Source organism: Ursus arctos, unplaced genomic scaffold (genome assembly GCF_023065955.2).
Source record: "Ursus arctos isolate Adak ecotype North America unplaced genomic scaffold, UrsArc2.0 scaffold_14, whole genome shotgun sequence".
NCBI lineage: Eukaryota > Metazoa > Chordata > Mammalia > Carnivora > Ursidae > Ursus > Ursus arctos.
In genome coordinates this window covers 9,321,132-9,348,840 of record NW_026622808.1, presented here as the reverse complement: position 1 = coordinate 9,348,840, position 27,709 = coordinate 9,321,132, and the positions used below count along the sequence as shown (strand labels likewise).

The 27,709-nt window shown below is 57.4% G+C and overlaps 3 protein-coding genes across 5 annotated transcripts; 2 read left to right on the top strand and 1 right to left on the bottom strand.

Annotated features, from left to right (window-relative positions):
* The first annotated feature begins 3,164 nt into the window (after positions 1-3,164).
* On the top strand, positions 3,165-4,626 carry RANGRF (RAN guanine nucleotide release factor). The gene is made up of 5 exons (XM_026520942.4): positions 3,165-3,334; positions 3,421-3,537; positions 3,766-3,922; positions 4,020-4,105; positions 4,331-4,626. Exons 1-5 carry the CDS (start codon positions 3,234-3,236, stop codon positions 4,452-4,454), a joined length of 585 nt encoding a protein of 194 aa, XP_026376727.2. The 5' UTR covers positions 3,165-3,233; the 3' UTR covers positions 4,455-4,626.
* Positions 4,576-8,183, bottom strand: SLC25A35 (solute carrier family 25 member 35). The gene is made up of 5 exons (XM_026520941.4): positions 7,227-8,183; positions 6,294-6,359; positions 5,828-5,980; positions 5,347-5,481; positions 4,576-5,177 (listed from the first exon to the last, which is right to left on the bottom strand). Exons 1-5 carry the CDS (start codon positions 7,599-7,601, stop codon positions 5,004-5,006), a joined length of 903 nt encoding a protein of 300 aa, XP_026376726.1. The 5' UTR covers positions 7,602-8,183; the 3' UTR covers positions 4,576-5,003.
* An 8,614-nt stretch (positions 8,184-16,797) lies between these two features.
* On the top strand, positions 16,798-27,391 carry ARHGEF15 (Rho guanine nucleotide exchange factor 15). Of its 3 annotated transcripts, none has more exons than XM_026520943.4 (16): positions 16,798-16,924; positions 18,773-19,413; positions 19,707-20,033; positions 20,282-20,336; positions 20,993-21,051; positions 21,157-21,368; positions 21,480-21,640; positions 21,801-21,953; positions 22,055-22,184; positions 23,667-23,741; positions 23,845-23,937; positions 24,020-24,180; positions 24,275-24,427; positions 24,576-24,658; positions 24,770-24,874; positions 25,753-27,391. In XM_026520943.4, the coding sequence occupies exons 2-16, from the start codon at positions 18,822-18,824 to the stop codon at positions 25,902-25,904; spliced, it is 2,511 nt and encodes an 836-aa protein (XP_026376728.2). In that variant the 5' UTR covers positions 16,798-16,924; positions 18,773-18,821; the 3' UTR covers positions 25,905-27,391. The 3 variants fall into 3 exon arrangements, with proteins under 3 accessions (XP_026376728.2, XP_026376729.2, XP_057167311.1); XM_026520944.4 differs by lacking the exon at positions 16,798-16,924 and adding an exon at positions 17,389-17,429; XM_057311328.1 differs by lacking the exon at positions 16,798-16,924 and adding an exon at positions 17,410-17,505.
* The last annotated feature ends 318 nt before the right edge of the window (positions 27,392-27,709 follow it).

Here is a 27,709-nt window from a genome sequence, read left to right as displayed (position 1 = left end):
CTTTGTTTAGAAACCTACTGTGGGGGGTGCCTGGGTGGCTCAGTTGTTAGTGTCTGCCTTTGGCTCAGGTCATGATCCCACGGGCTCCCTGCTCAGCAGGAAGCCTGCTTCTCCCTCTCCCACTCTCCCTGCTTGTGTTCCCTCTCCCGCTGTGTCTCTCTCTGTCAAATAAATAAATAAAATCTTAAAAAAAAAAAGAAAAAAGAAAAAAGAAACCCACTGTGGCTAGGGCCTGGTGCAGGGCTGGGGCACGTAATTCATAGCTGGGTTTCTTAAGCTCCAATCAGGTTGGATGGGGAAAAGTTACGCTTATTTCCAACGACCTCTTATTTGAAATTTAGCATCACCTGTAATCATAACTGTAGACAGCAGCGCCCAGTACTATGAGCAGTACCGAGAGTCTGTGTTACACTACTGATCACACCTGCTGCTAGATCTCGTTAACCTGGGAGCAAAGGAGCACATTTTTAGTCAAACAAAAATCTGGGGTTTTAATTTTATTGTATTTAAATATTTTCATTTCCTGGGGCTCCTGGGTGGCTCAGTCGATTAAGTATCTGCCTTCAGCTCGGGTCATGATCGCGGGGTCCTGGGATCGAGCCCCGCATTGGGCTCCCTGCTCAGTGGGGAGCCTACTTCTCCCTCTCCCTCTGCCCCTCCCCCTGCTTGTGCTCTCTCTCAAAAAAATAAATAAAATGTTAAAAAAAATACTTTCATTTCCTTTGTATCCCTACATATTTTATTTTATGAATTTGAACACATCATTCCGAGTAGGGGTCCGTGGGCCTCACCAAGCAGCCAAGGGGATGCGTGGTAGAAAAAAAGTTTCAAAACCTCTGCTTAATGGACATACGCGTCGCCCCAAAATGATGCTTGAGTTTGGGTGTATCGAGCCATCTCCCTGGTGCAAGTCCATCCCTTCCACTGCCTGGTGCCCTCGAGGTGCTCTGGGACACCTGTCCCCAGAGAAACCAGCTGCATCAGCTGCACGCAGGAAATGTCGCAGGGGGATAAGGGAATGTCGCAGGGGGATGGAATCCATCAGGTGCAGGTCTGTCTCAGCGAGTGAGCTGAGAGCGGCACAAACCTCACAAAATGGCTTGGGATACCGCGGCCTACTGAGATTTGTCCCATGATACCCATCATCCTAGCCACAGCCAGCTGGACCGAGGACCTCACTCATATCTGGCCCGGGAAGTGGCAGGCAGGACAGCTTGCCAAACAGGTCCTTAGATTCTGTCTCTTGGGAGTTTGGATTTGAATGTACAAGAGTGGGAGGGCCTGGAGAAGTCACAGACACCGAGACAGATCTGAAGGATGAGAGGGACGGAAGCAAAGTCCAAGTGGGAATTTGCCAGGTTAGGGTGGCCTTCCACCCCCTCTCGCAGAGGAGGTCTGGCCCTCTGCCTGTGTCACTTCATGGAGATCTGCTTCTTACCACTTGGAAGAGCGGAAGATCTCTGGTGGGCCAGGAGTCCCCAGCTGCACGGGGCTCATCCAAGAACATGGCTCCCGGCATGCCAGAGACCCCAAATCAGGAAGTGGGGGGGCTTTCTCCTCAGTCCCCCTAATCCTGTGTGACCTTCTCCTGGCTCAGTAGGCCCCTGCCCCTCATGACCAGCACCAGGGCCCTGTTTACTTCTTTGTCCTTGAAGGTCCCTTTCCAAGGGTTCCCTGTCTGCTTGACTACTCACAAAGAGGCTAGAGCCAGTAGTGCCCTGTGGGGTTGGGTTGGGGGTGGGAGCAGATGGCAGGCCAGCAGAAACCGGGAGGGGGAGGGACAGAGTCTGCCACCCCACATCCAAGAGAGGCAGCGTGGAGACCTCTCTGTTCTAGCTCCCTTGGTTTCCCTTGTCCAGGCTCCTTCTCTCCCTCTAGGGTCTGCAACACTCCCCTCCTCTCTGGAATTCCTCATGGATCAAACCTAGTCCGCTCTCTTTGCCCAGAAACAGATCCAGACACAACTACATCCATAGCTCCTTTAACCCTGACAACGTTTTAGAGATGAGGACGTAAGGACGAGAGAAGTCTGAGGCTGGCAGCCAGAAGGAACAGTCCAAGCTCCTTAGGATGCTCTATAAAAACCCTGCACGAGACCGTCTCTCCAGCATCACGTTCACAGCTCCCACCACATGATCCCCACCGCACCCTTGCCAACCTGATACCTTTGCTTCTCCCAAAACACCCCCTTTCAGCTCCAAGTCTTTCTCCTGATGTTCTCCCGCCTAACACACCCCTAGGATGCCCCGGTGAGTTTTGGGTCAATTTCTAAGACTCAAAGTGTCCTAATTGCCTTTGTATCTCCAGCTTTGGTAAGGTGCCGAAAGTTCGGTGTCCCCTGGCCCCAGTGTCGTGAAATTATTAGGGTCCGTAAGTAGAGTCAGCACTTGGAACCCCGTGGGTGGGGTTTATTCAATCATTCAACAGTACATAATGGGTCTGTTATGTTCTAAACACTGCCCAGTGCTGGGGATCAAACATGAATGGAGAAATTAGCTGGGAGGATGTAACTGAGCAGAAACTTTAAGAACATTCTAAAAATCTATGAAAGAGAAACAACAGAGGGTTTAATCCGTGTTTTCCTCCAGGTGCGTGTGGGGGCAGCCCCCGTCCCCACCCCCAGCCCCCCACCGCGTTCTCAAAGCAAGATTTGAGAGGGATTAATACCTAATCCCCGGGTTCGGTCTCGCTTGCAGGAAGGCGAGAGGCCGGAATCCCAACCGGGCCGCACACCTGACCCCACTCTTCCCCTAATTCCCCGCATCCGGGAATTAGCGGTCTGGTTTGCAGCTCGCTGCCAGCAAGACGCCCCAAGGAGGCGCCAGCGAGACCCTCCAACTATTCTCCCCGGATTCAGGAGATCCCACCTAGACGTCGGTCCCTTGCGCGAGCAAGGGCCCCTAAGGAGGGTCTCGGGCCACAGTCTTAGAAGATGCGACCCCTTGAAAGAGAGGAGACTGGTGCGCGCGACCTAGCGAGCACGACGGCGTCACAAACCCCAGGCCCGAGGTCTGAGCTCTCAGCAGACCCCCAGGTCCCGCCCCTCGCCCCCCGGGAGAGCCAGGCTTCCGGGAACCGCCCCGCTGGGCACCGCCCCCACGGCGCGGGCGCCGATTGGCCAGCGCGGCCGCGGGGCGGGGCCCATCATTAAAGGGGCGGGAGCTAGGGGGACCGGAGGCGGCGGCGGTGATGATGCCTCGTGGCCACACGTGGGTTTCTTCTACATCTCTCTAATGCCCGCATCTAGTCCCAGGCCCATGGAGCCCACGCGAGACTACCCGCTGTTCGGGGGCGCCTTCTCCGCCACTCTCCCTCCCGGGGCCCTTGACTTGAGGTGAGAAGCCGCGGGCGCCGCGGGCCGGCCGGGTGGGACGCGGGCAGATGCGGGGCTCAGCCGGGGTCGGCCTCGCCTCTCTCCAGCGACCTCCGACCGGTCCCGGACAATCAGGAAGTCTTCTGCCACCGCGTGACGGACCAGAGCCTGATCGTGGAACTTCTGGAGCTGCAGGCCCACGTGCAGGGCGAGGAGGCTGCGCTGTGAGGGAGGAGGTGGCCGCCCGCGCGGCTGGCCAATGGGAGGGCCGGAGCCGAGGAGGTGGGCGGGGCCTGAGGCTGGACGGTTAATCAGGGCAATGAGAACTCCAAGGGCAACACCTTATCACCGGAAGTGAGTGAAGCTTAAAGGACTCAAAGATGCTGGGGAAATGAGGGGTGGGGTGGGGGGGTGAGAGAGGTCCCTCCCTGACCCCGCTCCCCCTACTCTAGGTACCACTTTGAGGACGTGGGCGGGGTGCAGGGGGCTAGGGCCGTGCAAGTGGACAGTGTGCAGCCCCTCCTTTTGGAGAACCTGGCTCTGAGGAGCTGCTGTCAAGAAGCCTGGGTCCTCTCTGGCAAGCAGCAGGTGGCTAAAGAAAACCAGCAGGTGAGGGCAAGGGAGTGTGGGATTCCCGGAGGGGTGAAGAGAGTGGCCCTCGGGGGAGAGGGGGTCAGGGTAAGCATCTCCACTCTGATCCCTTTAGGTAGCAAAGGATGTGACAGTGCACCAGGCTTTGCTACGGCTGCCCCGGTACCAGACTGATCTCCTGCTCACCTTCAATGATCCCCCGTAAGGAGGACAGAAAGGACTCGTGGCTCATGACTGGGTCCCCGGGTGGATCTTCTGGGAGGGACAGAGCCAGGGAGACTGGCTGGTGGGGTCCTCCAGGAAAGCGGGAGAGGGCCAGAGGTTTGGAGTCACAGATACCCAGGTCCTCCAGGGCACAGGAAGTGGGAACTTCCCCACCCGAGGCCTGGATCATAGTCTCTCTCCATCTGTTCCCCCACCCCTTAGCCCTGACAATAGGTTATCTCTTGGTCCTGAAAATCTGTCACTTCCGCCCTGGAGCCTGGGTGACTTTGAGCAGCTGGTGACCAGTCTGACCCTTCACGACCCTAACATCTTTGGTCCCCAGTAAAGATGCTGAAACACTGAGTGAGGCCGCTGTAGCTCACGGGGACCCCATTCTTCAAGGGGAACATGGGGTTGGATATATGCCCCTAATTCCTTCCCTGTGCATAAACGTAAGACATCTCCCATCTGCAGAAATAAACTTGCTTTATAACCAAGATAATATCTCTGTGCCTTTGCATCTAACAGGACACCTGGGTCCCTCCAGTTCCCTTTGGTCTTGGAGTGGGGAATTAAAAGTTTCTGAATAGGATCAGAAGGGACCTAAGGCTGTCCAAATAACAGGAGGGAATACTTTGGAGTGACTGGTTCAGCCCTGAGAGAGGGGGTGTGAAGTGTCCAGGAGGACGGGGAGGGAAGGTTTAAAGTGACACCCAAGGAAGGGAGGGAGACTGTCCCTTGTAGTGACTCAACCCTGAGAAAACAGAAGGGAAGTGGAGTTGGCTGTCCCGCTTGGAGGGACGAAAGGTCACCCGGTCAGAAGTTGCCAGGACATAGGAGTGGAGGCAGAGGTGTCCAAGGAGTGCTGAGTTGGTGCGTGGAAGAGTGGCTGTTGTCATTTGGTGTACGTGTAGTAGACGGTGCGTAACCGGTCCCAGAAGAAGAGGGAAAGGATGGTGTGGGGGCCGAGGCGGAAGTAGGAGGCACCTATACCCTTGTACATGCCAACAATGCCCTCTGTCCGCGCGGTCTGCAGCAGGGCGTCCAGCACTCCCCGGTACATGAGGCCCTGAGAGCAGGTGCAGAGGGACGGAGAGCACAGGGAAGGCGTTTGTCAGAACCCACCAGGGGCCTCATCTCAGTGGGCTGCGTTTGAGGCTGTCCCACCTGCACCCACCACGTGCTTTCCCCACTGCCTGGCCTGCCCTGCCTGCCGGCCCTCCAGAGCATTCCCTTACCTTGCCCTGAGCGTCGGTGGGCTGGTTGTAGAGCCTTGTGCTGACCACATCAAAGGGTGTCATGGCCAGCACCACCGCGATGCCACTCACCATGGCAGCCACCAGAGCCACCTTCCAGCTCTGGGGAGGAAATATCTAAGGGCGGAGGGAGGAAGAGGTTCGTCAGCCAGTCATTCGACCCCTGGGAAAGGACGGGAGCTGCCCTGGGGCAAGAGAAGAGAGGTGGTAACTCAGCCAGCTTCCATGCCACCAGTTAGGACACCGTGTGACAACACCGTGAAGGAGGGAGGGCAGGACGCTCGAGGACTCAGATGCACCGTCTGGGAGGAAGTGACAAGAGGAGCGTAGGGAAGGGATAAAGAGTCAGAGACCCCCGAGGCCTCCTGCTGTTCCGTTCTTGACCGGGAGCACTGTCCCCTTCAGCTTGCCCGCCCCCTGCCCGCATTCCCAGGGTGGCTCCACCCTTTTCCCGGGGCAGTACCTCCCACTGAGTGATGAAGTCCTTGGTGGACGAGAAGGTGCACAGCTGGGTGGAGGAACCGACGATAACTCGGGGCAGGCTGCCCAGGGCCCCACGCCACAACCCCACCAGACCATGTTTCTGGCCAATCTCGCTTAGCGCCTGAAACATGCCCTGGTAGGGGGAAGACCACGGGGGTGGGCTTCAGTCACCCCACCATCAGGGGCTGCCACCTCACACTGCCAAGGATGGCTCCTTCACGGGCACCCAACGTCTGGACAACCGGTTCCGTGTGGACTTAGAATCGGAATGTGTCTACCACCCGCCCTTGATCCCTTCCTCACCGCCGCAGAATAGGGGCAGGGTGGGGCTGGATGGATGCGCTGGGCTGAAGCTGTTGGGGGCAGGCGGAGAGTTGGGACAGGGAGGGAGTGGGCGGAATGGGAAAGAATTGGCAGGGGCTCCAGCAGGGTTGGGAAACCCTCACCTGATGCTTATACTGGTGCCCTACGGCAATTTCTGAGGTCGCCTGTGCCTGTAGGTGTGTCTTCACCTGGGAACAAGAGAGTAGCACAGCCTATGGCCCAGTGGCCAGCCTCCCCCCTCAAAGACCCAAACGCCTGACCCCGCCACACTTCCTCTAGGGTGTTCAGCAAGGAATATCCTTTTAATCTGATAATTATTGTTGTTCCCATTAACACATTGGTCATGAGACTCTGTGTCCCTTGGCTCCAGTCCCAGGGGATGGATCTCCTAGCACTGCAAGACACCCCACCCCCTCTACATCCTCCTTCCCTTGGGGGTTGGGTGGGGGATGGAGAGGTTGGAGAATGGCAGCAGTTCTTAAGACTGTTCCCGTTCGGCAACACTCAGGGGTCCAGCCTCTCGTGCCAGCTCCTATTCCCAGGCTGGATCTCCAGCCACCACCGTGACCAGGCTCCCCGTCTAACTCTGGGGCAGGTTGCGAGGGGTCATCTGTAAACCAACACCCATGGGGACATGGGGAGGCTGACTCTGGAGGGGTCACTGTCCCTGAATGTCACACCCTGGGAGTGAGACCAGACGCTCTCTCTTATAGAACTGCTTGCCTCCCAGTGTCTTCCAGGAAGAGCACAAAGCGGGACCTAGTCCTAGCACCAAGCAGCTGTGTGACCTTGAGCTGGTCACTTCCCTTCTCTGGACCTCAGGCTATTGACCCTTCACCTATTCCAGAAAACTCAAAGGGGGAGACTGTGCGATTCTAATTCTAGTCCTCCCCAGGTCTTTCCCTGACCCCACGCCCGCTGATGTACGTCACTCAAATTTCTCATCATCCCCAACACAAACCCACTTCCAATCTCAGTGTCAGGCTGTGAAGGCCCAGGCCCCACCCTACACCAAGGGTCTGCTTGAAGGCCCCAGGCAAAACCCTTCTTCTCACCATGTAGATGGGGCTCCCCAAGTAGGCTCCCATGACCCCCGCCAGGGCCCCAGCCGCGGCGCTGCGGGGACGGCTGAGGGTGCCTTCGGCCGTGTGCAGGTAGCCCCCAGCGTCGGCCAGCCCGTAGGTGCCCAAGCGGATGCCATTCATCAGGAATTGGTATAAGAGAGCAGGGGCCAGTCCCTTCTGCAGGGCAGCTAGGCCATCCACCTTGCCGATGGTGATGAAGGCATGGAAGACGTTTCGGTAGTGCCGCTGGTAGGTGCCGGGGGCCTGCAGTTCTCCCTGCAACTGCATCCTGGTCTTTACCACTTCCAGGGGGTTGGTGAACAAACAGGCCCCGCAAGCTGCCAGGCCACTCATCAAGAAGTCCATGGTGGGGGGGCAGTAACAGGAAGTGGCCCAGGAGCAAGAAAGTGAAAACTAGCTTCAGAAACGGGCTCAGAACTCAGGGGGAGGCCTCCGTGTCAGCAGGTCCCCCGCTGCAGGAGATGGGAACTTAAAGGTCTGGAGTCCAGAATGTTAGAGCCAGAGGTCAAGAGGTCAAGGGTTAGCTGGAATTTAGGAGTCAGGAGCTGGCAAAGAGAGAAGGAAAAGGAGTTTAGGGGAGTTTGGTGAGAAGGTTACGACAGGGCTCCGTCGGTCACGGGATCTGAGGTCAAGGAGGGGCAAGAAGCCAGGAGGATGGCAGGTGGGATGATGGGGATGGTGGGCTCCGGGCCCCGGGAGCAGGGGAGGAAAAGGCGGATTCAGGAGATGGGAGCCAGGAGGAAGGAAAAAGAAAAGCAGCAGGTTACGGAGGAAGAGGATCCGGGAGAAGATCGGTGGCGTCTGTATCGGGGAAGGAAGTCGGCACTCCAGCCTCGGATGAGCGTCTCCAGGCAGCTGCGCGCCGAAGCCCGCAGCTGCTTCACCCCGGGTAGCCTGCGGAGGCCGGACCGCCACACTCCAGCCACCGGAGCGCGGCGCCCAATCGGGAGCCGAGGCAAGCCGGGGCCGGCAGCCCCAGCCAATCAGCGCCGAGCCGGCTCCGCGGCCAATGGGAGGTGCTCTCGGCGACCCGGCCCCCGGAATCCGCGGGGAGGCGGTTGGAATTAACTCCCCGCGCGCCGGCGCCAGCGCCCCAGACTCGGGGCTCGGGGAGGGGCGCCCCGGGAGCGGAGCTTGTAGCTCTCCCGGGGAGGAGAGCTTGGGCCCGTGGCTACGGGAAGGGCGCGGAGGCCGAGCGCAGAGGCAGCAGCCCCCTACTGGGCGGGGGAGGGAGCGGGGTTGGCGCTGCTTCTGGTGCGGGCGGAGGGCGCCCCTCCCTTCGCCTCCTGTGCGGGTTAGCGGCGGACAGGGACTGCCAAACTGCAGATCCGCTCCCCTGCGGGCTCTGACCCCAGGTGAGCCCGGAAGCTGCGGCTCCGCCCGCAGGTGCGGAGGGGACACACCTGCTGGACCGGACGGATCTCCTGAGGCTGGGGTCAGGATTCGTAGGTCCCAGCGCCGGGGCGTGGCTGGCTGCGGGCCTTGAAGGATGGCGTGGGAGTTCAGTCACAGCCCTGAGCTCTCGATCCTCGCGGCAATCCAGACGAGAAGGGTGGACGGGGCGAGGCGGGGAGGTGGATCCCCGGGCTTAGCTTTCCACTGTCAGCTAGTGGTGGGAGAGCGCCTGGGAGTCTGGACTCCTGCCTTTGCTCATGAGTCTGGGAACGGCTAATCACGGGAGAGCTGAGAAAAGAGACTGGGGAAGCTGGCAACCTCGGGAAGGGTTGAAGGAGAAAGAAGGCTTGGAGAAAGAAAGCAGGATGGGGGATGTCAGCTGGGGCGGGGGGTGGGGGGGAGGAGGACGCAGAGGCTGCCTCCTGCGTGTGAGGCAGCCTCCAGATTTAGACTCAGAGCGCCTTTGGAGCTCCAGTGTGTGTGATTTCTTGCTTACCAGCTGGATGACCTAGGCAAGTTAGTTAACATTTCCCGGCTTCCTTTGTCAACGGGAATGCTAATTGTCTATTGCACTTACCTGAGTCAAAGTGTTGGATTCCTGCAAAGTGCCCAGTTATCAGGGTTCCAGAAAAGGCAAGAGCTGCCAGACCCGTGTCCCCGTGTACCCTGTTTCCACTGCTGGGAATGTCCGTTCCCCCTTCTTTTGGTGATTCCCAAACCATTCCTCACCTTGGGCTTTATCTCTCCTGACCCTTGAAGCTCTCTTGAGTTCTCCACTTTCAGTCATTTCCATCTTGCTTTGCTCCTCAAGCAGTTAACCCACATTTCTCATTTTCGTTAGCGATTGTTTACTATCTGACTCCTTTCACTACCCTGGGGGTTCTTGGATGCCCCCCAGGGACTGGGTCTGAGTCCCCTCTCTCTCTCGCCCTCGCACTGCTACCTCATTGAGCATTAGGGAGACAGGAGGGGTGGAGGGTAAAGCAGAGCAGACAACGCGGCTTCTTCCTGGGCGTCTCGAGGGGCTCCGAGAGAGTCCCTTGAAAATTTCCAGTGAATCCTCCGAAATTTCTCCACCTGGTGGATGGGATGAGAATTAATCAGTATTTTAATCATTTTAATCCTGGAGTTCACACCAGTTGTTCTCAAAGTGTGGTCCCTGGAGCAATCCAAATTCTCTAGTCCTGCCCCAGCCTTCCTGCATCAGGAGGTAAACAGTAGGTGAAGGAGTGACGGTTTTAACAAACCTTCCAGGTCATTATGGTGTGTGCTTAGGTTTTGGAAAGAGCACAAGTGGGGGGAAGGGCAAAAGGAGCGAGAGAAGCAGACTCCCCGCTGAGCGGGCAACCCCCCCCCGTAGGGCTCGATCCCAGGACCCCTTGGATCCTGAGTGAGAATCAAGAGTCAGTTGCTTAACCAACGGAGCCACCCAGGTGCCTCCTTGAGGGAGAAGTATCTACACAACTTATTTGGAATTCTTCATGGGAAGTTTGTCTCCCTCATTGATTTGTTTATTCAACTGTTGGTTTCTAACAGTTGAACTCATGGATGTTTACTTTATAGTTTGGGTTGTAAGTCAATATATTTTGTTGCCCCAAGGGCTCTAGCTTTAGCCCTCGGAGCTTTTTTACTTGCTTCGTGTATTTCTTTGACACATCACCATCAAGAAAAAATGTGTAATTAAAAGATTTTTTTAAAGCGTTTCCCTATTTTCGGCAAAACAAGATGCTCCAGGCTCATTTTCTATATTCCCTGCCCCAGTGCTACAATCAGCCGTTTCTCCAAGAACCCAGTTCCTTGTATTGAAGAATGGTATTAGAAACCAAAATGGGCCCACATTGGTTGTAGAGATTGCTTTTAAAAAATCTTTAGGGGCGCCTGGGTAGCGCAGTCGTTGGGCGTCTGCCTTCGGCTTGGGGCGTGTGGGACTCGGGATCGAGTCCCACATCGGGTCCTTGGCTGGGAGCCTGCTTCTTCCTCTCCCACTCCCCCTGCTTGTGTTCCCTCTCTCGCTGGCTGTCTCTCTGTCACATAAATAAATAAAAAATCTTAAAAAAAAAAATCTTTAAGAGAAAAAAAAACCCCAAATCTGGGTACTGGATGTGCTTGTCGCCATTGGCGTATCATTGCTTTGAGACCCTCCTAGGCAAGTGAATGTATGTGTGTATAGTAACCCATGTATGTATTTCTATGTGTGACCATCTGTATCTTCGTTAAGCTGCGCATGAGTTCATACTGCTGTCCCCAGCTCTAATCCATTGCTGCGTGGATCATTTTAACCCCCTCTCTGTGCTTCTCTGTAAACTCTCGCTCCAACAGTGAGCAACTTGACTCCTCTTATCACCATCCACTTACTTCCATTGTTCAATTCCAGTGTGCATGTGCAGGACTTCTCAGAACTGTGAACCCATAACCCCACGGGAATCCACCTGATCGACTCCAGTACAACGCTCATGTGCAGTTTCCTTTTGCCTGTCCTCTTAGAGACTCCATGCATTTCTGAAGTTACTTGGCACCTCCCCCACCCTACCCTCTTTGATAAAGTTGTATCATACATTTGGAATATAGTTAGATTTGGTTACATTCTGCATTCTTTCCTGGGAGACCTTGGCTTCCTAAGGGATTTTTTTTTAACTTTTTAAAAAAGATTTATTTATTTATTTGAGAGACAGAGAGAGAAGGGGGGAGAAGAGGGAGAGAACCTCAAGCAGAGTCCTCGCTGAGCGCAGAGCCTGACCACGACCCTGAGATCAGGACCTGAGTCGAAACCAAGAGTCAGACGGTTAAACGACTGAGCCACCCAGATGCCTCCCCATCCTAAATGATTTTTTTAAAACTTGCACATATTAAGGTTCGCTTGCTGTGCTGTAAAGTTCTAAGGGTTTTGACAGATGCAGGGCAGTATTATACAGAACAGTCTCACCACTCTAAAAAAATCCCCTGCGTTTCACCTCTTCCACCTGCCCCGGCAACATCTGATCTTTCTTCTCACTCTCTATTTTTTTTGCCTTTCTAGAATATTCTATAGCTGGAATCATAAGGTGTGTGGCCTTTTCAGACCGGCTTCTTTCACTTACCAATGTGCATCTAAGCTTCATCCATGTCTTTTTGTCACTGAATAATGTTGGTGCCCCTCTTTGTGTCTATTCTTTTGCTAATACCATGTCACTTGATTACTGTCAACTGTTACCATCTTTTCTGGGAATGAATGTCCTGAGACGAATTTGAGAGGAGTGGACGAATTTGAGAGGACAAACCCAAAGGTGGGCCCCAGGTCCTGGAGAGAAGGGGTAGAACCACAGAGAGGGGAGGGAGGAGGATGCTGGGGATGCTGGGCACTGGGCTGTGCCTCTTGCTGTCCCTCTGCTAGGGTGGCCTGGATGCGGATGGGTTCATTTTGGCAGTCAGGTCCCGCACCTGAGGGGCTCAGACTCCACCTGGTGGCCATGGGACAGGATCCTCTGTCCTCACCGAAATCAGAACCTGTGTAGATTCCCAGAGCCCGCAATCCTCTCCTCACTGCCCCCTTCTGATTCCTCTCACACCCAGTGGGGGCGGCGGGGGGTGGGGGGTGTCTGTACTCCCAGAAGGATTCCAGTGGAAGTCAAGGTCTTGGCCCTCTCAGAGACCAGTCGGACTCAACATTTCTTTCATTGTCAGCTCCTCTCCCTTCGTAAGGGCCTTTTTTGGGCTACAAGTGACAGAAACGCAACCCAAGCCAGCTTATAGAACGGGGGTGGGTGGGTGGGTGGGGGACTTACTGAGTCACATAACTGTAAAGTGCAAACACAGCTATGATTTCAGGCCAGCGGGATCAGGGACTCAAATCTGTGTCTCTCCACCGCTCGCTTGTGTCGGTGTTATTCTGAGACCACCTCACTGATGGCCACCAGCAGTTCTACGCCTGTGTCCCCCAGCCTCACAGCCCCAGTGGAAAGAGAGTGTTTCGCTTGTCCACGACTGCATAATGAATCAACCCCAAGCTGAGTGGCGTGAGACATGAACCATTTCATTGCTCTTGAATCTGTGGATCAAGAATTTGAGGGGGGAAAAAAAGTGAAAGAATTTGGGCAGTGCTCAGCGTGGATGCCCGGGTGTGGTGTCAGATGGGCGGGGCTGGAGAAGCCAAGATGGCCTTGTCCCGTGTCCTAAGACCTCCATCCTAGCTGGTGGCTGGGGCACCCTGGTTCTCCCAGTGGCTTCTCCCTCCACGTGGCCTCCCACCACCGAGTAGTCCAGCCCACACTTCTGCACCCGATGGCCGGCTCCCAAGAGGACAAAGCAGAAGCTGCTGGTCCTCTTCAGGCCCCCAAACTGGCACAGCGTCAGTTCATCCCCAATTCTCTGGATCAAAGCAAGTTGCGGGGCCAGCCCAGATGTAATTGGAGGGAAAATAAACTCTTCTTCTTGATGAAGATGGCAGAGTCACGTTGCAAAAGGGCATTTGGGATGGGAGGGATTGCGGCAGCCATCCTGGGAAGTAAGCTACCAGCGAGCATCGAGTCCCTTCTCCAACCCGTGGAGCCCCAAGTCCTGCGTGGATTACCCTTTGGCCCTGCTTGCATCACACGCTCACCCTGAACCAACCTCAGCAGATAGGGGAGACAGAATGTGTTCACTGGCTGCTTCTGGGTCATGCACCACCCCCAGAATGGGCCATCTGGCCTAGAATGATGGGAGCGGGGCGGGGGGGGCAATTCCCCAAAGGAAAACCAGGTACCAGAAGAGGGGAGAGCGAGTTAAAACTAACACTGTCCACTTCCCCCATCCTGGCTCAGAAACCTTTAGTGCCTGTTCTGCCCTGTCTAGTTGCCCACCATGTGACCTCTTGTTCCTCCTGCCTCATATCCCTCTTTCCATTTCAAAAAGCTAAGATTCCCTTAAAAAAAAAAAGAGAGAGAGAGAGAAAGAGCAGAAGCAGGGGGAAGGGGAGAAGCAAAGAGAGAGAAAGAATCTTAAGCAGTGTCCACACTCATTGAGGAGCCTGACGTGGGGCTCAATCCCAGGACCCTGGGATAATGATCTGAGCCAAAATCAAGAGTCAGATGCTTAACCAACTAAACCACCCAGGCGCCCCTAAGATTCCCCTTCACAGTTCTCCAGATGGACCCTCTTTCCTCTTCACTCTGTTCTGTGGTCTCCCCAGATGGGCATCCACGTCTTGCCTCTTGGCCTGGCTAAGCCCTACCTGATTTTCAAGGAACAGTTGAGGCTGCCTATTATAGAGGTAAAACGCTGGGAGGTAAGATGGGGGGGCTCCTGTGTCCTTCCAGAAAAGAATCTTCAAAACCGATCACATCGAACCTCCTTGATTACTTCGTTAATTGTATTTAAAATTGAAAGCATTTTGTTTTGGACCTCCCCCCCCCCAAAAAAAAAGATGTTCATAGCAGCATTCATCATAATGGCAAAACCTGAAAGCTGCCCACATGTCTTGCACAAGGGAATGGGTTGTAATCATCAAGATTCTTTCTTGATAAGGGACAGAAACCCAGCTTCAAACTAGCGTAAGTACAAAAGGGAAATCAGTGGCTCAGGAAATGGGGCCGTCCAAGGGACTCCCATGAGTTGTCAGGCCCCTCCATGCCTTGGCTCTGCTTCCCTTGGGTATGGGGCTCATTTTCTCCCACTATTGACTAGTTTCCTCCATTGCAGGGGGGGTGGGGAGGGGAAAGGGAGGCCAAGTCTGATTGCTCTGGGCTTACATTGTTCCTGCTTTGTGACCTTGGAGGAAAGAGAAAGTGGCTCTTTCCCAGGAGCCCAGGGAAGGAGGCTGTCTTGGCTGGGGTGACTTGCGTATTCCTGGGCCAGTCGCTGTGGCCAGAGGAATGGGGTCTCGCGATTGACCAGACCCGGGTCAGACGGCCGCGAGGAGGCTATGGTGCTTGGCTGTCCCACTGGAACCAGATGGAGTGGGGAGGGGTGGGGGTGGGGGTGAAACGCTTCCTAGAAGACTGTTACTGCTCTTAGCAAGATGGTAAAACCTAGCTGGTGCGATATCATAGTCCAGGAAAATGTATAGTGACAAAGACCATGTGGCCACATGACCAATGGTCCTAAAGCAATGCCAAGAGAAGGAGGCAGAATACAGACCGGAAACTATGCCGTTACCTTTGGAATATGGAAACAGAAAGCCTTTGTCTCGTGGGGGTGATGGGAGAGCGTATGACTACATTCAAAACCCTCACTGCCTTTGCAACAGCATTTGTATAATACGATATGTTTGTGCGAGAATAATCTGGTGTATATCGCATGATCTAAAATTCAGAGCTCAGTTTCCCCTCGGAATGAGACGGGGAGCACATATAAATAAACAGATGGTGATTTTTATAGCTCTGGAAAGTCGCGGTTTTGGTCTTTGCGGGTGCTTGGAGCAGTGGGCCCGGTAGAACCCCTTTGTCGGGGATGTTAGAACATTCGGAGTGTAGTTCCAGGGAGCTTCCGTTCCCCAAAACATGCTGTCCTACCTTTGGGAGTGGGGGACATGTCTCCCCAACAGTCAGGCAGATGAGAAGGCTCCAGGTGGGTCTGTCGGGACAGAGAGAGGAAAAGGGAAGGTCAAGGAGCCCAGGGTGGTCTAGTTCACCCCGGACCTCTGCTGTCTGCATTCCCGCTTGCACTGCCTCGTGTGGTTTATGCAGTGCTGAATGCCACTCGTGTTTGCAGCTAATAACCAGCACTTTGGGGCTACGTTTTGTTTTGTTTTTATGAAAATAATTTTAAAGTCATCTCTACACCCATTGTGGGACTTGAACTCATGATGTCAAGTTCAAGAGTCGCATGTTCTACTGAGTGAGCCAGCCAAGCACCCCTTGGGTTATCTTTTTTAATGTTATTATTATTTTTTTTAAAGATTATTTATGTGAGAGAGAGAGCTCGAGCAGGGGTGAGGGTCAGAAGGACAGGGAGAAGCAGACTCCCTGCTGAGCAGACAACCCTCCATGGGACTCGATCCCAGGACCCTGGGATCATGACCTGAGCTGAAGGCAGACCTTCGTGGACTAAGCCACCCAGCCGTCCCAGAAGCTTACATGAAAACATAATTAACTATAAACATAATTTATCAATTTAATAGTAAGCATTTTGGTATTTTTTTTTTTAAAAGATTTCTTTACTCATTTTAGAGAGATGGGGGAGGGAGAGGGAGAAAAGCAGATTCCCTGCTGAGGGCAGAGCCCGACATGGGGCTCGATCCCATGACCCTGAGTCCCATGACCCTGAGATCAGGGCCCAAGCCAAAACCAAGAGTCAGACGCTTAACTGACTGAGCCACCCTGCACCCCAGCATTTTGGTATGTCATAGGGAAGGACTCCCGTGGGAAAGAAGGTGGGTCTGGAATGCGGTGTGGGGCTGCGACCTGCAATTTTCCGGTGGTGGGGCAGGCCTCATGAGAAGGTGGTCTCTGAGCAGAGGCTTGAAGAGGTGAAGGACTCCCCCTTGGGGTCGTCTGGGGAGGCAGGCTTCCAGGCGGCCCGCACAGCCAGTGCAAAGGCCCCTGCGAGCAGAGCAGACGTAGAATGGAGTGGATCACATGGTGCCTGGTTGATCATAGGGAAAATTTTGCCTTTCACCTGGAGGAGAAGGTGTTCATACATTGCTATCCCAGTTTTCTGGCTTTTCTTTCCAGTGTCTTGTGTGTGTGTGTGTGTGTGTGTGTGTGTGTGTGTGTGTGTATCTAGAAAGAGTGGCACCTGGGCGTGGGCAGAGGCCCCGGATTTTAAAACTGCCTTTGTATCTTCTCCCACGAACCTGCATCCAGGCTGGGCTGTGGCTCGTTCCACCCCCTCAGTTGTTTTTATGGCACACCCCCAGCCCTGGGGACTCACCTTCTCACGCGCACAGCAAATTAGGGGTGAGAGGGTCCTCTGCCCACCCAGCCCCAGGGGTGCTGACTGACGTCAAAGCCTCCCAGTGGGAGAGGGAGAGTCAGGGGCTGGGACCCAGATAGAAGGGGACTGAGAACCGGGAACAGGCAGGGGTCCCAGCAAATGTCACGTGCCCACCTGGAGGAGAGTGGTCTCAGATCTCCTCGCCGCTCCTGGGCCCTCTCCCCCGGCTTCCCTCCCCCCTACATACACACATGCACGCACGCCTGACACAATGGCCGGGTGGGGCTGAGGAACTGGCTTCCTCTGTGGAGATCTCAATCTGGGCCCTCTGTTCCCGCCCCAGAAACACAGGAACAGACTTTTGGAGACCTGGCCCCACACGCCTTGCTCCAAGGGGTCGACAGGACCGGCTGAAAGTAGAAACTGCTTCCAGAAAGATAAGGGTAAGTTCAGGAAGCTCTATGCAGAGTTGGGAGGGGGGTAGAATCCTGGAGGGGGGTGCCTTGGTGTGAAATAATGGACTGGCTGGCACCCAGAAGGCAGGTTAGCAGCTAAAGGGACAGGCGAGCGTGTGAGGTGCAGGACAGAGGGTCAGACACACCATCCCCTAGCTGGCAGAGAGAGGTGTCTAGCCCCTGTGCCCTCCCAGCACCCCGGCCCTGTGCTATTGCTACCGGGTCCTCACCGCAGCCCCTGTGAGCCCCCAGTCTACACAGCAGCACAAACAGAAGGTGTTCAAATAGCAGAGCCCAGGCTCCAGGCCTGAGGTTCAGCCTCTCCCTGGACCTTCGGGATCCTGGGTCCCTCACATCTTCCAGAGCCCTAGTGTGCGCATGTGGAGTGCGGTGTGGTTTGGGGGGGGTGTCCGGTCGGGGGGAGGATCCGATTCCTGTTTCCTGCCCCTACTCACTCAGCCCTGGGAGGTGACAGAGGGGAGAGGACTGAAGGGTGAGTGCGTGGGGCCGAGTACCTGGGTCCCTGCGAGAGAGGCCCGAGCGTGGGGCGGGAAAGGAAGTAAACGCAGGTACCTGTGCGGGGGAGGGATCCCTGAAGGGGGGCAAGCCTGGGGAGGAGCCGGAGGGCTAGTGAGGCCATTGCCTGGGCCACCTAAGGAGTTTCCTGCCAGAACACAGAGGCCATTGAGCTGTAAGACTCGCAGTCTACTGCCCCCAGCCCCCACCGGCATCATTTCTGCAGAACCCAACCTGGGGCCTGGAGGGCTCTGACTCTCCTGCCGACTCCTGTACGGAGTTTGGGGGCACCGCCCTGGCCCCGCAGCCCTCTCAGGATTGCTGCCGCCTGCCCGCAGAAGGAGGTGAAGCCCAGATGCGGGCGTCCTGGCCCCACTGGTCCTCACCTTCAGGCTGGTCTCCCGACCACCCACCAGGCGTCCTGGCAGGACCCCGGCTGCCACTGGGGCCTCTCGGACCAGATGGCTGGGGGCGGGCGGGGGGGGGGGGGCAGGCAGGGATGGAGACGGGGCAGGACAGACCATGCCCGGGGCCTCCTGGTCTCTTGGGGTCAGAGGCTCCAGGAATCTTCAGGGCAGGAAAAGGAGACTAAAAATAATCCGGAAAGGGAGAGTCCGGAGAGAGGAACTGGGAAATGGGGGGCGGAGGGCCGGCTGGAGCAGGGAAATAGTGATGCATCCCTGGCTGCCCGGGCTCGGCCCGCACGCCTGCGCACACGGCGGCCCAGGCGCCCCCCTGCAGACGGCGCCCAGCACACGCACCCCCGCGCACCCCACCTCGCCCCCTGTGCCCGCCCAGCAGCCGCCGCTCGCCCGCGCCTGTCTGCTCAGAGCCGTGCGCTCTCAGCACCTCTCACAGCAGCCCTGCAAATGGCACACTCGCGCACGCACGAACACACACACTCACACACGCGCGTCACGCACACACACACGCGCATCACTCACACACATGCACATACATAGCTCAGCAACTAGACGATCTGGCCACAGGGCAAGCCCAATGTCCCTTACATTTCCAGTTCTCATGTACGCCCCCCAGCCACCCCCCCCCACACCCCCGTCTCTGGCTCGGCGCCCCCAAGCCCAGCTCACTGTCTCCTCTGGCCTGACTCTGGCAGCAGAAGGCCAGGAGGTGAGGAGGGGTGAGCAGTGAAGATGGGAGACAGTGGAGATGGAAAAAAAAGCCGAGGGAGGACACCAGCCTTCCCTCCTGACCCTGACATCCTACCCCGTTTGCTGGCCAACGGTTTCTGCCCGGAGGCCTCAGTCTACCCACGGGGTGGGCGCACTCAGGATCTCTTTCTCCCTCCCTCTTCCTTAGGGGATGACTCCAGCAGAGTACCCCACTCCTTTGAAGAGCCCAGAGGGAGATGTCAGCCCAGTCTCTTCCTGCAGCAACACCCCCTACCCAGAAGCCCCCTCGGATCATCCGCCCCCGCCCCCCTTCTCGCCCCCGGGCTGCCCAGTCCCCAGGGCCCCACCACAACGGCTCCTCCCCGCAAGAACCTGCCCTCACCTCCAATGATGCACCGACCCCCATTCAGTGGGACCCCCCGGCCTCCTCCCTCAAGCCCCCTGCCCTCCTGCCTCCATCAGCTTCTAAAGCCAGCCTCGACTCCCAGACTTCCCCAGACTCGCCTTCCAGCACACCCAGTCCCGCGTCCAGGCGCTCTGTCTCCCCAGAACCTGCTCCCCGGTCTCCAGTCCCCCCGCCCAAACCCTCCGGCTCACACACTCTGCCCCTGCACCCCACCGCTGCGGTCCCCGCCCAGGGTGGCTCTGCCTCGGCCCCAGGCACTGTGCGGAGACTGGCTGGCAGGTTTGAATGGGGGACAGAAAGTAGGGTCCAGGCTGCGGAGGCCCCAGAGCCGGGTCCCCAAGGGGCAGCGGATGTGAATGGGGAGAGAGAAGCTCCACAGGGCAGCGTTGCTGGGAGTGGGTCCCAGGAGAACGGCACTCCGGGTAAGTGAGTTGTGGGGCCCGGGGGGGGGGGGGGCATCTAGCTCATCTTCTTTGTTCTCAGTGCTTTAAGACTGGGTGCTTTCAGAGGCTACATTCTTAAAAGTGGATTTCGTGTTTGGAAAATCTGGTTTCCCTATTTGTTGGGGTCTGAAGACGGCAGGTGGAAGAGATAGATGCTTGCGGCTTGACCGCCATGTCCCCCTGCTGGACGGCTTCAGGGGAGGGAGGGGGCCTGGGCAGGGTGGGTCCAGGCCCCAAGGACCTCCTCCTTAGGACACCCCTGTCTCCCACAGATGCTGCCCTGGCCTGCCCTCCCTGCTGTCCCTGTGTCTGCCACATAGGCCGGCCTGGCCTCGAGCTCCGCTGGGTGCCTGTGGGGGGCTATGAGGATGGCCCCAGGGCTTTCTGCCGAGCCTCCCCACTGAGGGCGTCCCGCTCCCGCCCCAACCCTCCAAGCATCAGTCTCCCCCCGGTGGTCCTTACGTCCTACCGCTCCATGGCCGAGCGCAAACTCCTGCCGCCCCTAAAAGCCCCCAAACCAACTTGGGTCAAGCAGGACATCTCCGGGGACCGCCCCCAGCCGGATCTCGATCCGCCCTCTGAAGATGGAATCCAAACAGGTACCGGGCCTGGGGCAGCGGGCTTCTGGGCTGCGAAGGGAAGGCATGGAGGTAGAGAGGTCTAAAAGCCAACAGACTACCACCTCCAACAGGCCCTGGCGGCTTCTGGTTCCTCCACCAGTGGCTACTCTGGGGCCAACTGGAGTTAGAGTCTCTATAGTAAGCGTTTCTACTAGGGCCGGAGTCAGGAGTCCTGGGCTGGGGATCCTGGAGGTCTGTTCTCTTCACTCTGGGCAATCTCTCTCCAGGGGACAATACTGATGAAGCTCCTCAGAACATTCCTCCGGCATCTATGGAGGGCAGGTACCCAACGCCCGCACCCTTACTCTACCCCAGACCAGATGAGGTGTCAGGCCTGGCTCAACCCCACCTTCCCAAATGTGGGGGGAAGACCATCCAGGGCTCCAGAGACAAGCAGCTCTGTCCCTTGCCAGCTGTGTGACCCTAGACAAGTCACTTAGACTTTTCGGGTCTCAGTGTCCTCATCTGTGGGTGGGGGTGAGCCCGCCAGCTACCTCGCAGAGCTGTGCAGTGCGATCTTGGTGAAGAGCCCGGCCCACGGCAAGTGCTCCGGTTGACTCCCCCACCTCGAGCCTCCGTCTGTAGCCACTGTCCACAAATCCATCCGGCACCAGGAACACCTCTTCTGGGTTGTCTGGGCGGGTCAATCATTTGAGATTCGCCCCCCCACCCCCAGCGGAGCGAGGGCGGGCCCGTTCGCTGACTCAACACTTGGTGTGAGTTCTAGGCGTGTAGCTTGGTTGAATGGGACAGAGCGGGGAGGTGCAAGCTTGGGTTTGATCACACCAGTGTCACTGCGGCACAAACAGGGCATCGCAGACAACGGTTCGTCCGTGAGACAACTGGAGAGACAGGCTTTACACCAGCATGTGACAAGCACCCCCCCCAGGTGTGTCACCCTGGCGGCTCTGGGGCACTCCATCCCTTTCTCTCCACAGGGACAAGGAGGGGCTGGAGGAGCTGAAGGAACAGAACTGGGAGCTGCCCCTGCAGGATGGTGAGGGCATCTCTTCACCTGGGGGGTCCCTGCTGTGACCAGCAAGCCGCGGGGGAGGGTCCTGGGGTGCTGGCCTTCCCTGATGTGCTCCGTCTGCCCCCCCAGAGCCCCTGTACCAGATCTACCGAGCAGCTGTACTGTCTGAGGAGCTCTGGGGGGTCAGCGAGGATGGGTGTCCCTCCCCCACGAATCCCGGTGACGCTCCCACCTTCGCACGGCCCCCTGGACCTCGCAACACACTGTGGCAGGAGCTCCCGGCTGTGCGAGCCAGCGGCCTCCTGGACACGCTCAGCCCCCAGGAGAGGCGCATGCAGGAGGTGGGCACGCCTGGGCTCGGGCAGGGCTGGCACAGGGGAGGGGGTGGGACCTGGGTTCTGGGCCGGTCGGGGAGCGGGGCTCTCTACTACGGCCCAGCTCTTCGTCCTCAGAGCCTGTTCGAGGTGGTGACATCCGAGGCCTCCTACCTGCGCTCCCTGAGGCTGCTGACTGATACCTTCGTGCTAAGCCAGGCTCTCCGGGACACGCTCACCCCTCGGGACCACCACACCCTCTTCTCCAATGTGCAGCGAGTCCAGGGAGTCAGCGAGCGGTCAGTGGGGTCCTGTCCTCGCAGCACACCAGGCCTCGGGCTGCTGAGCACTCCCTTAGCTTTCTGCTTGTCCCAGGTCTTCCCTTCAACACGCCCAGTTAGTGCCCAGCGCTTCGTGCAAACACCTGGGAAACCTGGCTCTCTGTCCTCCCTCCTTCAGGTTTCTAGGGACGCTCCTGTCCCGTGTGCGCTCTTCCCCCCACATCAGCGACCTGTGTGACGTGGTGCACGACCACGCCGTGGGTCCCTTCTCGGTGTATGTGGATTACGTGCGGAACCAGCAATACCAGGAGGAGACCTACAGCCGCCTTATGTGAGTGTGCGGGAGGGGAGGCGGGGCCGTGGCGCGCGTAGGGGAGGAGGCTGGGGAGCAGGGTTGGGGTTCCAGGGCCTCGAGGTGGACTGCTTCCGCAGGGACACGAACGTGCGCTTCTCCGCCGAGCTGCGACGCCTTCAGAGCCTCCCGAAGTGTGAACGGCTGCCGCTGCCATCCTTCCTGCTGCTGCCTTTCCAGCGCATCACCCGGCTCCGCATGCTGCTGCAGGTGCCTGTGCGGGGGTGGGGGGGTAGGGGGGGTGGGGGGGAGAAGTGGGAGGCTCTGCCCCCGCCCCGTTGGGGAACTCTCCCCTCCTCCCGGGCCGCCTGCCCAGCGGCGTCTCAATCCCGGACCCCCCAAGCCCACCCTGAGCTAAGCAGGTGTCTCAGGGAGCAGTCTGGGTGCAGGGAAAGCGCCCCCAGCTAGAGACTACGAGTTCTAGATTCAGCTCTGTCACGACCTGGCTGAGTGACCTTGGGCAGGTCCCCTCCTCTCTCTGCGTCTCAGGGGGGATGTGGGGAGTGGTCTTTGGGCTTTCTCACTGCATGCCGTCCCTGTGGGGGTGATGTCACTCCCAAAGAGGCAAAAATTAGTTCTTGGGGGGTGCAAAAATCTTCGCTATGCCCATGTTTGTGGTACTACAGGGGGGCCATAAATAGACACGCAGCCTATCTGTGGAATTAAACTGTCATGGTGGGTGGGGCACTTAGGGACAATGTGTCTAAAATGGCTCCTGGGGAAGTGATAGGCGAAGTGGGGAGTGGGGGTGGGATCAGGCTGAGAAAGACTCTTCTGTGGCCAAGTAGAAACTTCTTTGGAAACCGCGTGACCCAGTGCGGATGACTGGGTGTGAGGAGTCCCCATCTAGGTTCTCAGCATTTTCATATACTAGTCAGCTTTATGTATCCCCAGTGTAGACAGCCTAATAATCCCAACACTAATCCTAGCAGCTAAAGGGCTACTGAGTGCCCCCGTCCTCGGAGTGGTTCTGAGAGCTCCGGACCTGTTTAACCTTACCAACAACTGTGGGTAGGAGCTATTATTGACCGCACTTTATAGACGGGGAAACCGAGGCTCGGAGAGGGTACGTAACTCAGCCCAGGTCATGCGGGTAATAACTGAGAGAGGCAAAATGTGAATCTGGGCACTCTTTTTTTTTTTTTAAGATTATTTATTTTTTTATCTGACAGAGAGAGCACAAGTAGGCAGAGGGAGAGGGAGAAGCAGGCTCCCTGCTGGGCAGGGAGACCAACACGGGGCTCAATCCCAGGACCCCGGGATCATGACTTGAGCCGAAGGCGGACGCTTAAGCGACCAAGCCACCCAGACTCCTGAATCTGGGCACTCCTAAGCACTCTGCTATATTGTTGGCGCTAAGGGTCGTGGTTGATAACGATTAAAACAGGAGCAGCCCTCTTTTTTTTTGCATTTACCACGTACCAAGGACTCTGCCAGGCGCTTTATGTCTATTTACCTCATTGAATCCTCACGACAGTGCTAGTGGGATACTAGGTGGGTATTATCCCCATTTGACAGATGGGGAAAACTGAGGCTCAGGGAAGTAACCTGAGGTGCTCAGGGCTGTGCAGACAGTGAGTGGTGAGGTCTCTCTGTCTCGCTGAGGTTGGTCCCCCAGCCCTGTGAACCCAGGCTAAGCATTTTGTCAAGCCAGGTGGGATCCTCTTAACTGAAGCCCGTCCTTGTCCCCAGAATATCCTGCGCCAGACGGAGGATGGCTCCAGCCGCCAGGAGAACGCGCAGAAAGCCCTGGGCGCTGTCAGCAAGGTGGGCGGGAGGGATGCTGTGGTGTGGGGGTGCCTGGGCAGTAGGGAGAAGCGGCAGGGGGGCAATGGAGTGGGGGTGGGTGACGCGGCTCCCCTCGCCCCAGATCATCGAGCGCTGCAGCGCGGAGGTGGGGCGCATGAAGCAGACCGAGGAGCTGATCCGGCTCACTCAGAGGCTGCGTTTTCACAAAGTCAAGGTCGGTTCCTGCCCCGCCCCCACCTTCCCTTTCCAGCCCCCCATGCTGCAACAAGCCAGAATGTCCCCCTGCTCCCTCACAGGCCCTGCCTCTGGTGTCCTGGTCCAGGCGCCTGGAGTTGCAGGGGGAGCTGACCGAGTTAGGGTGCCGGAGGGGGGGTGTGCTCTTCACCTCGCGCCCCCGCTTCACCCCCCTCTGCCTGCTGCTCTTCAGCGACTTGCTCCTCATCACTCAGCCCAAGAGGTAGGTCCCGGGGGGGGGGCACCCAGGCTGGGGTAGGGAGGAGGGGTCCAGCTGGACCCCTGTTCTCCCTCTGAACTACCTCTTCCCCGGGCAGTGGGCAGCGGCTGCAAGTTCTGGACTATGCCCATCGCTCCCTGGTCCAGGCCCAGCAGGTTCCGGACCCATCCGGACCCCCTACGTTCCGCCTCTCCCTTCTCAGCAACCACCAGGGCCGCCCCACCCACCGGCTCCTGCAAGCTTCTTCCCTGTGAGTTGTGCCTCCTTCAGAAAACACCCCTGGGACCCTCACTCGGCTTCTTGGAGCCCCCCCCCCAATGTCCCTCCGCTGCAGCCCTTGTGTGTCTCTCAGAAGGACCTCCTGGTCCAAACGTGAGCCTTCCCTCTGTCCCCACCAGATCAGACATGCAGCGCTGGCTGGGAGCCTTCCCGACCCCGGGCCCCCTTCCCTGCTCCCCCGATACCGTCTATGAGGACTGTGGTGAGTGTCCCCCAGAGGGGAGGAGGGAAGGAAACGTGAGGCTTCAGGGGAAGATGGGGGAGAAGCTACAAAGAGTCTTGATCCCACTGTATGTCACTCACCCCCACCCAGACTGTTCCCAGGAACTGTGTTCAGAGCCTTCTGTGCCGGCCAGGACGGAGGGACGAAGTCTGGAGTCCAGGGCTCCCCCTAAGCACCCACACAAGAGCCCTGAAGGTGAGAGATTCTTGTACTTATTCATCCAGTGAATTTTTATTAAGCCCCCCGAGGCGCTGCTCGCTGTCCTCGGCCTTGTGAACTGAACACAGAGATTCCTGCCCTGCTGGAGTCACGTTCCAGGGGACAAGACACAATAAAAAATGAACAAGATATAAAAGTAAATAATACAGGGGTGCCTGACTGGAGCATCTGAATCTTGATCTCAGGGTCATGAGTTTGAGCCCCACTTTGGGTGTAGAGATTACTTAAAAAAAAAAAAAAAGAAAGTAAACACTACAGCGTGTCTGAGGGTTATAAGTGCTGTGGGAAAACACAAGTGGAACAGAGTGAAGGAGGTCAGGAGTCCCAGGGTTGGGTAGGATTGCAATTGAAAATCAGGAGGTCGTCGTGCCCCTCAAGGAGGAGGCACCATGTAAGCAGTGACTTGACAAAGGTGAAGAACTTAGGAACATAGTGTCTGGAGGAAGAGTGTCGTGGAAACTGAGACGGTAGTCAGTGCAAAGGCCCTGTGGCCAGTGTGTTTGAGGAACAGTAAGGAGGCCAGTATGGTGGAGGGAGTGAAAAAAGGGGAGAGGGGCAGATGAGGTCACAGAGATAATGGGGACCAGACCATGGGGGTCCTCCTAGGTTCCCGTAAGACCACCGGCTCTCCTGAGTAAGGTGAGCTGCTGTTGCAGGGCTGGACAGGAGGGACCCCATCCTCTGTTTCTGCTGCGGCCTCCACCCCTAATGTCGTTTCTCCTGATGCTCCATGCTTCTCCATGAATCCCCACACTCACTGGGGCCCTCGGGCATTACACCCCATGGGACCTCCTTTCCTCCCTGACCTCTCCCCTGCCTTGGTTCCACTTGGGCCCCTGTCTCTCTTTCCCCAGGCTGGCTGAAAGGGTTTCCTGGGGCCTTCCCTGCCCAGTTGGTGTGTGAAGTCACAGGGGAACACGAAAGGAGGAAGCACCTTCGCCAGCACCAGAGGCTCCTCGAGGCTGTTGGGTCCTCGGCAGGCTCCCCCAGTGCCCCCCCACCCTAATGCAGGCCGGGCATTGGCGGTGCACAGGCTGGGACAGCCGGCAGCGCGGCGGCGCCGGAGGACAAAGCTCATCCATCCACTGGATTCGCTGTCAGTGGAAACGCTACCTCTATTGGCAACCAATAGGGACCGAGCTTCCGGAGAAGGCAGCCAATGAAAATGAAGCCGTCGCAGCCCACCCGTGAAGCAGAATGAGGGTGGCTTGAGTGGGTGGCCAATGGAGACAGAGGCCTGGTGCAGAGCAGCCAATGGGTGCTGAGCTGGCTGAGCCGCTGGCCAATGAGTATCCCTGCTCCGCTCACAGCCAAGGAAGACTGATAAGTTAGGTCAATAAAGGTTTTAAAAGGGCTGCACTGGAGATCAAGTCCCAGGAGCCAAGAGCAGTGAGCAGGGACATCCAGCCACAGGAGATGGTGGTCTGGGCTCCGGAGACCGGTGGTGTCCCCGCTTGGTTCTGTAGCAATGACGGTCCTGCCCTTTGAGTGTGGGAAGCGCTTGATTCCATTCCTGGGGTGCCTCTTGTGCCCTCTCAAGCCCCTTCCTCTCTTCTAGAAGAATCCAGAGTGTGTGTCCCTATGTCTCTGTATGTATCAGGGAAGGTGGTCCTGCTGAAAGTGGTGTGTGTGGTCCTGCCCCCTCCCAGGTGACTGAGCACTCCCTTTCTTCCCTCACCCCCTGCTTTTCCTGTTATTCTCTCCAAGAAGACAGGAGGGCTGAGCTCCATCGGGATGATGTGCTGGGTGTGGCTTGGGAGCCAGAGACCAGAGTGGGGAGGGAGGGATGAGAAGCCTGAGTTCTGGGCCGGGGGCCCACGGCAGGCAGCTGGAGGGCGATGCTGGGGAACAGCCAGACAGCCTGCCAGAGGAGGCCGAGGGACTGAAGGTGGCCGGTAGCCGCGGCCTGAAGCCCCCTGAAACTTCCTTGCCCCAACCTTGGCCTCCAACCTGAACTGTAAGCATTCATCCAGCCTCAGCTTGGCTTCCCACCGGCTCTGCGCCCCAGGTTTGGGGGAAGAAACAGGAGCTGTGGATCCCGGGGCTGGCCGGGGAGCCTCTCCGGCTTTCCTGCCTTCATCCTGGCATTCTCACGGAAACACCGGGCCAACTGGGCCAACCGGTGGGGAGGGAACAAAGAGCCAGTGTGGCGGCCCAGCCGCCCCCACCCCCCCAGGGCATCACCTTCCATCCAGAGGAGAAAGTGTCCTGTGGGGTGCCAGGAGGAGGCGAGGGGTGGGGCCAGAGCAGAGCAGACAGTTGCTGGCAACAGGGGCCTAGGCCTGGCACCAGGCCTTCCCTGAGCTGCGCCCAGCACGCTGGCCTTTAGCTCACGTATGGCTGCTGGCCCAGGACAGCAACTGCATGCCAGCCACAGGACATGCAAGGACTCTGGGAGGCTGGGAGGGAGAAAGGGACTGGCCTTTGGCCATCCAGGACTTTGCACAGTGCCTGGCATATGAGAAACCCTCAATAAATGTTGGTGGACCTGTACTGGGGGGCGTGTGTGCTCAAAGGAACAGTAGTTTCCAAATGTGGCTTTGTAAGGCGGTGGGGCTGCTTGGAAAGAGGCTCTTTGAGAGCGAGGGTCAGTTGGGCTGGCACTGGGGCTTGGAGACTGGGAGCATGGGCCGAGGGTGCTGGCCCACTCCTAGTTCCTGAGGGACCTAAGGCGGTGGCGGTAGTGGTGGGTCTGCAGAGGCCGGGGCAGGAGGACAGGGCAGGGCCAGGTATGGCTGGGGCTCCCGCCGGGGACGAAGCTCCGAGGAAGGACAGGAAGGACACTCAGTCAGCAGTAAACATCCTTCACTG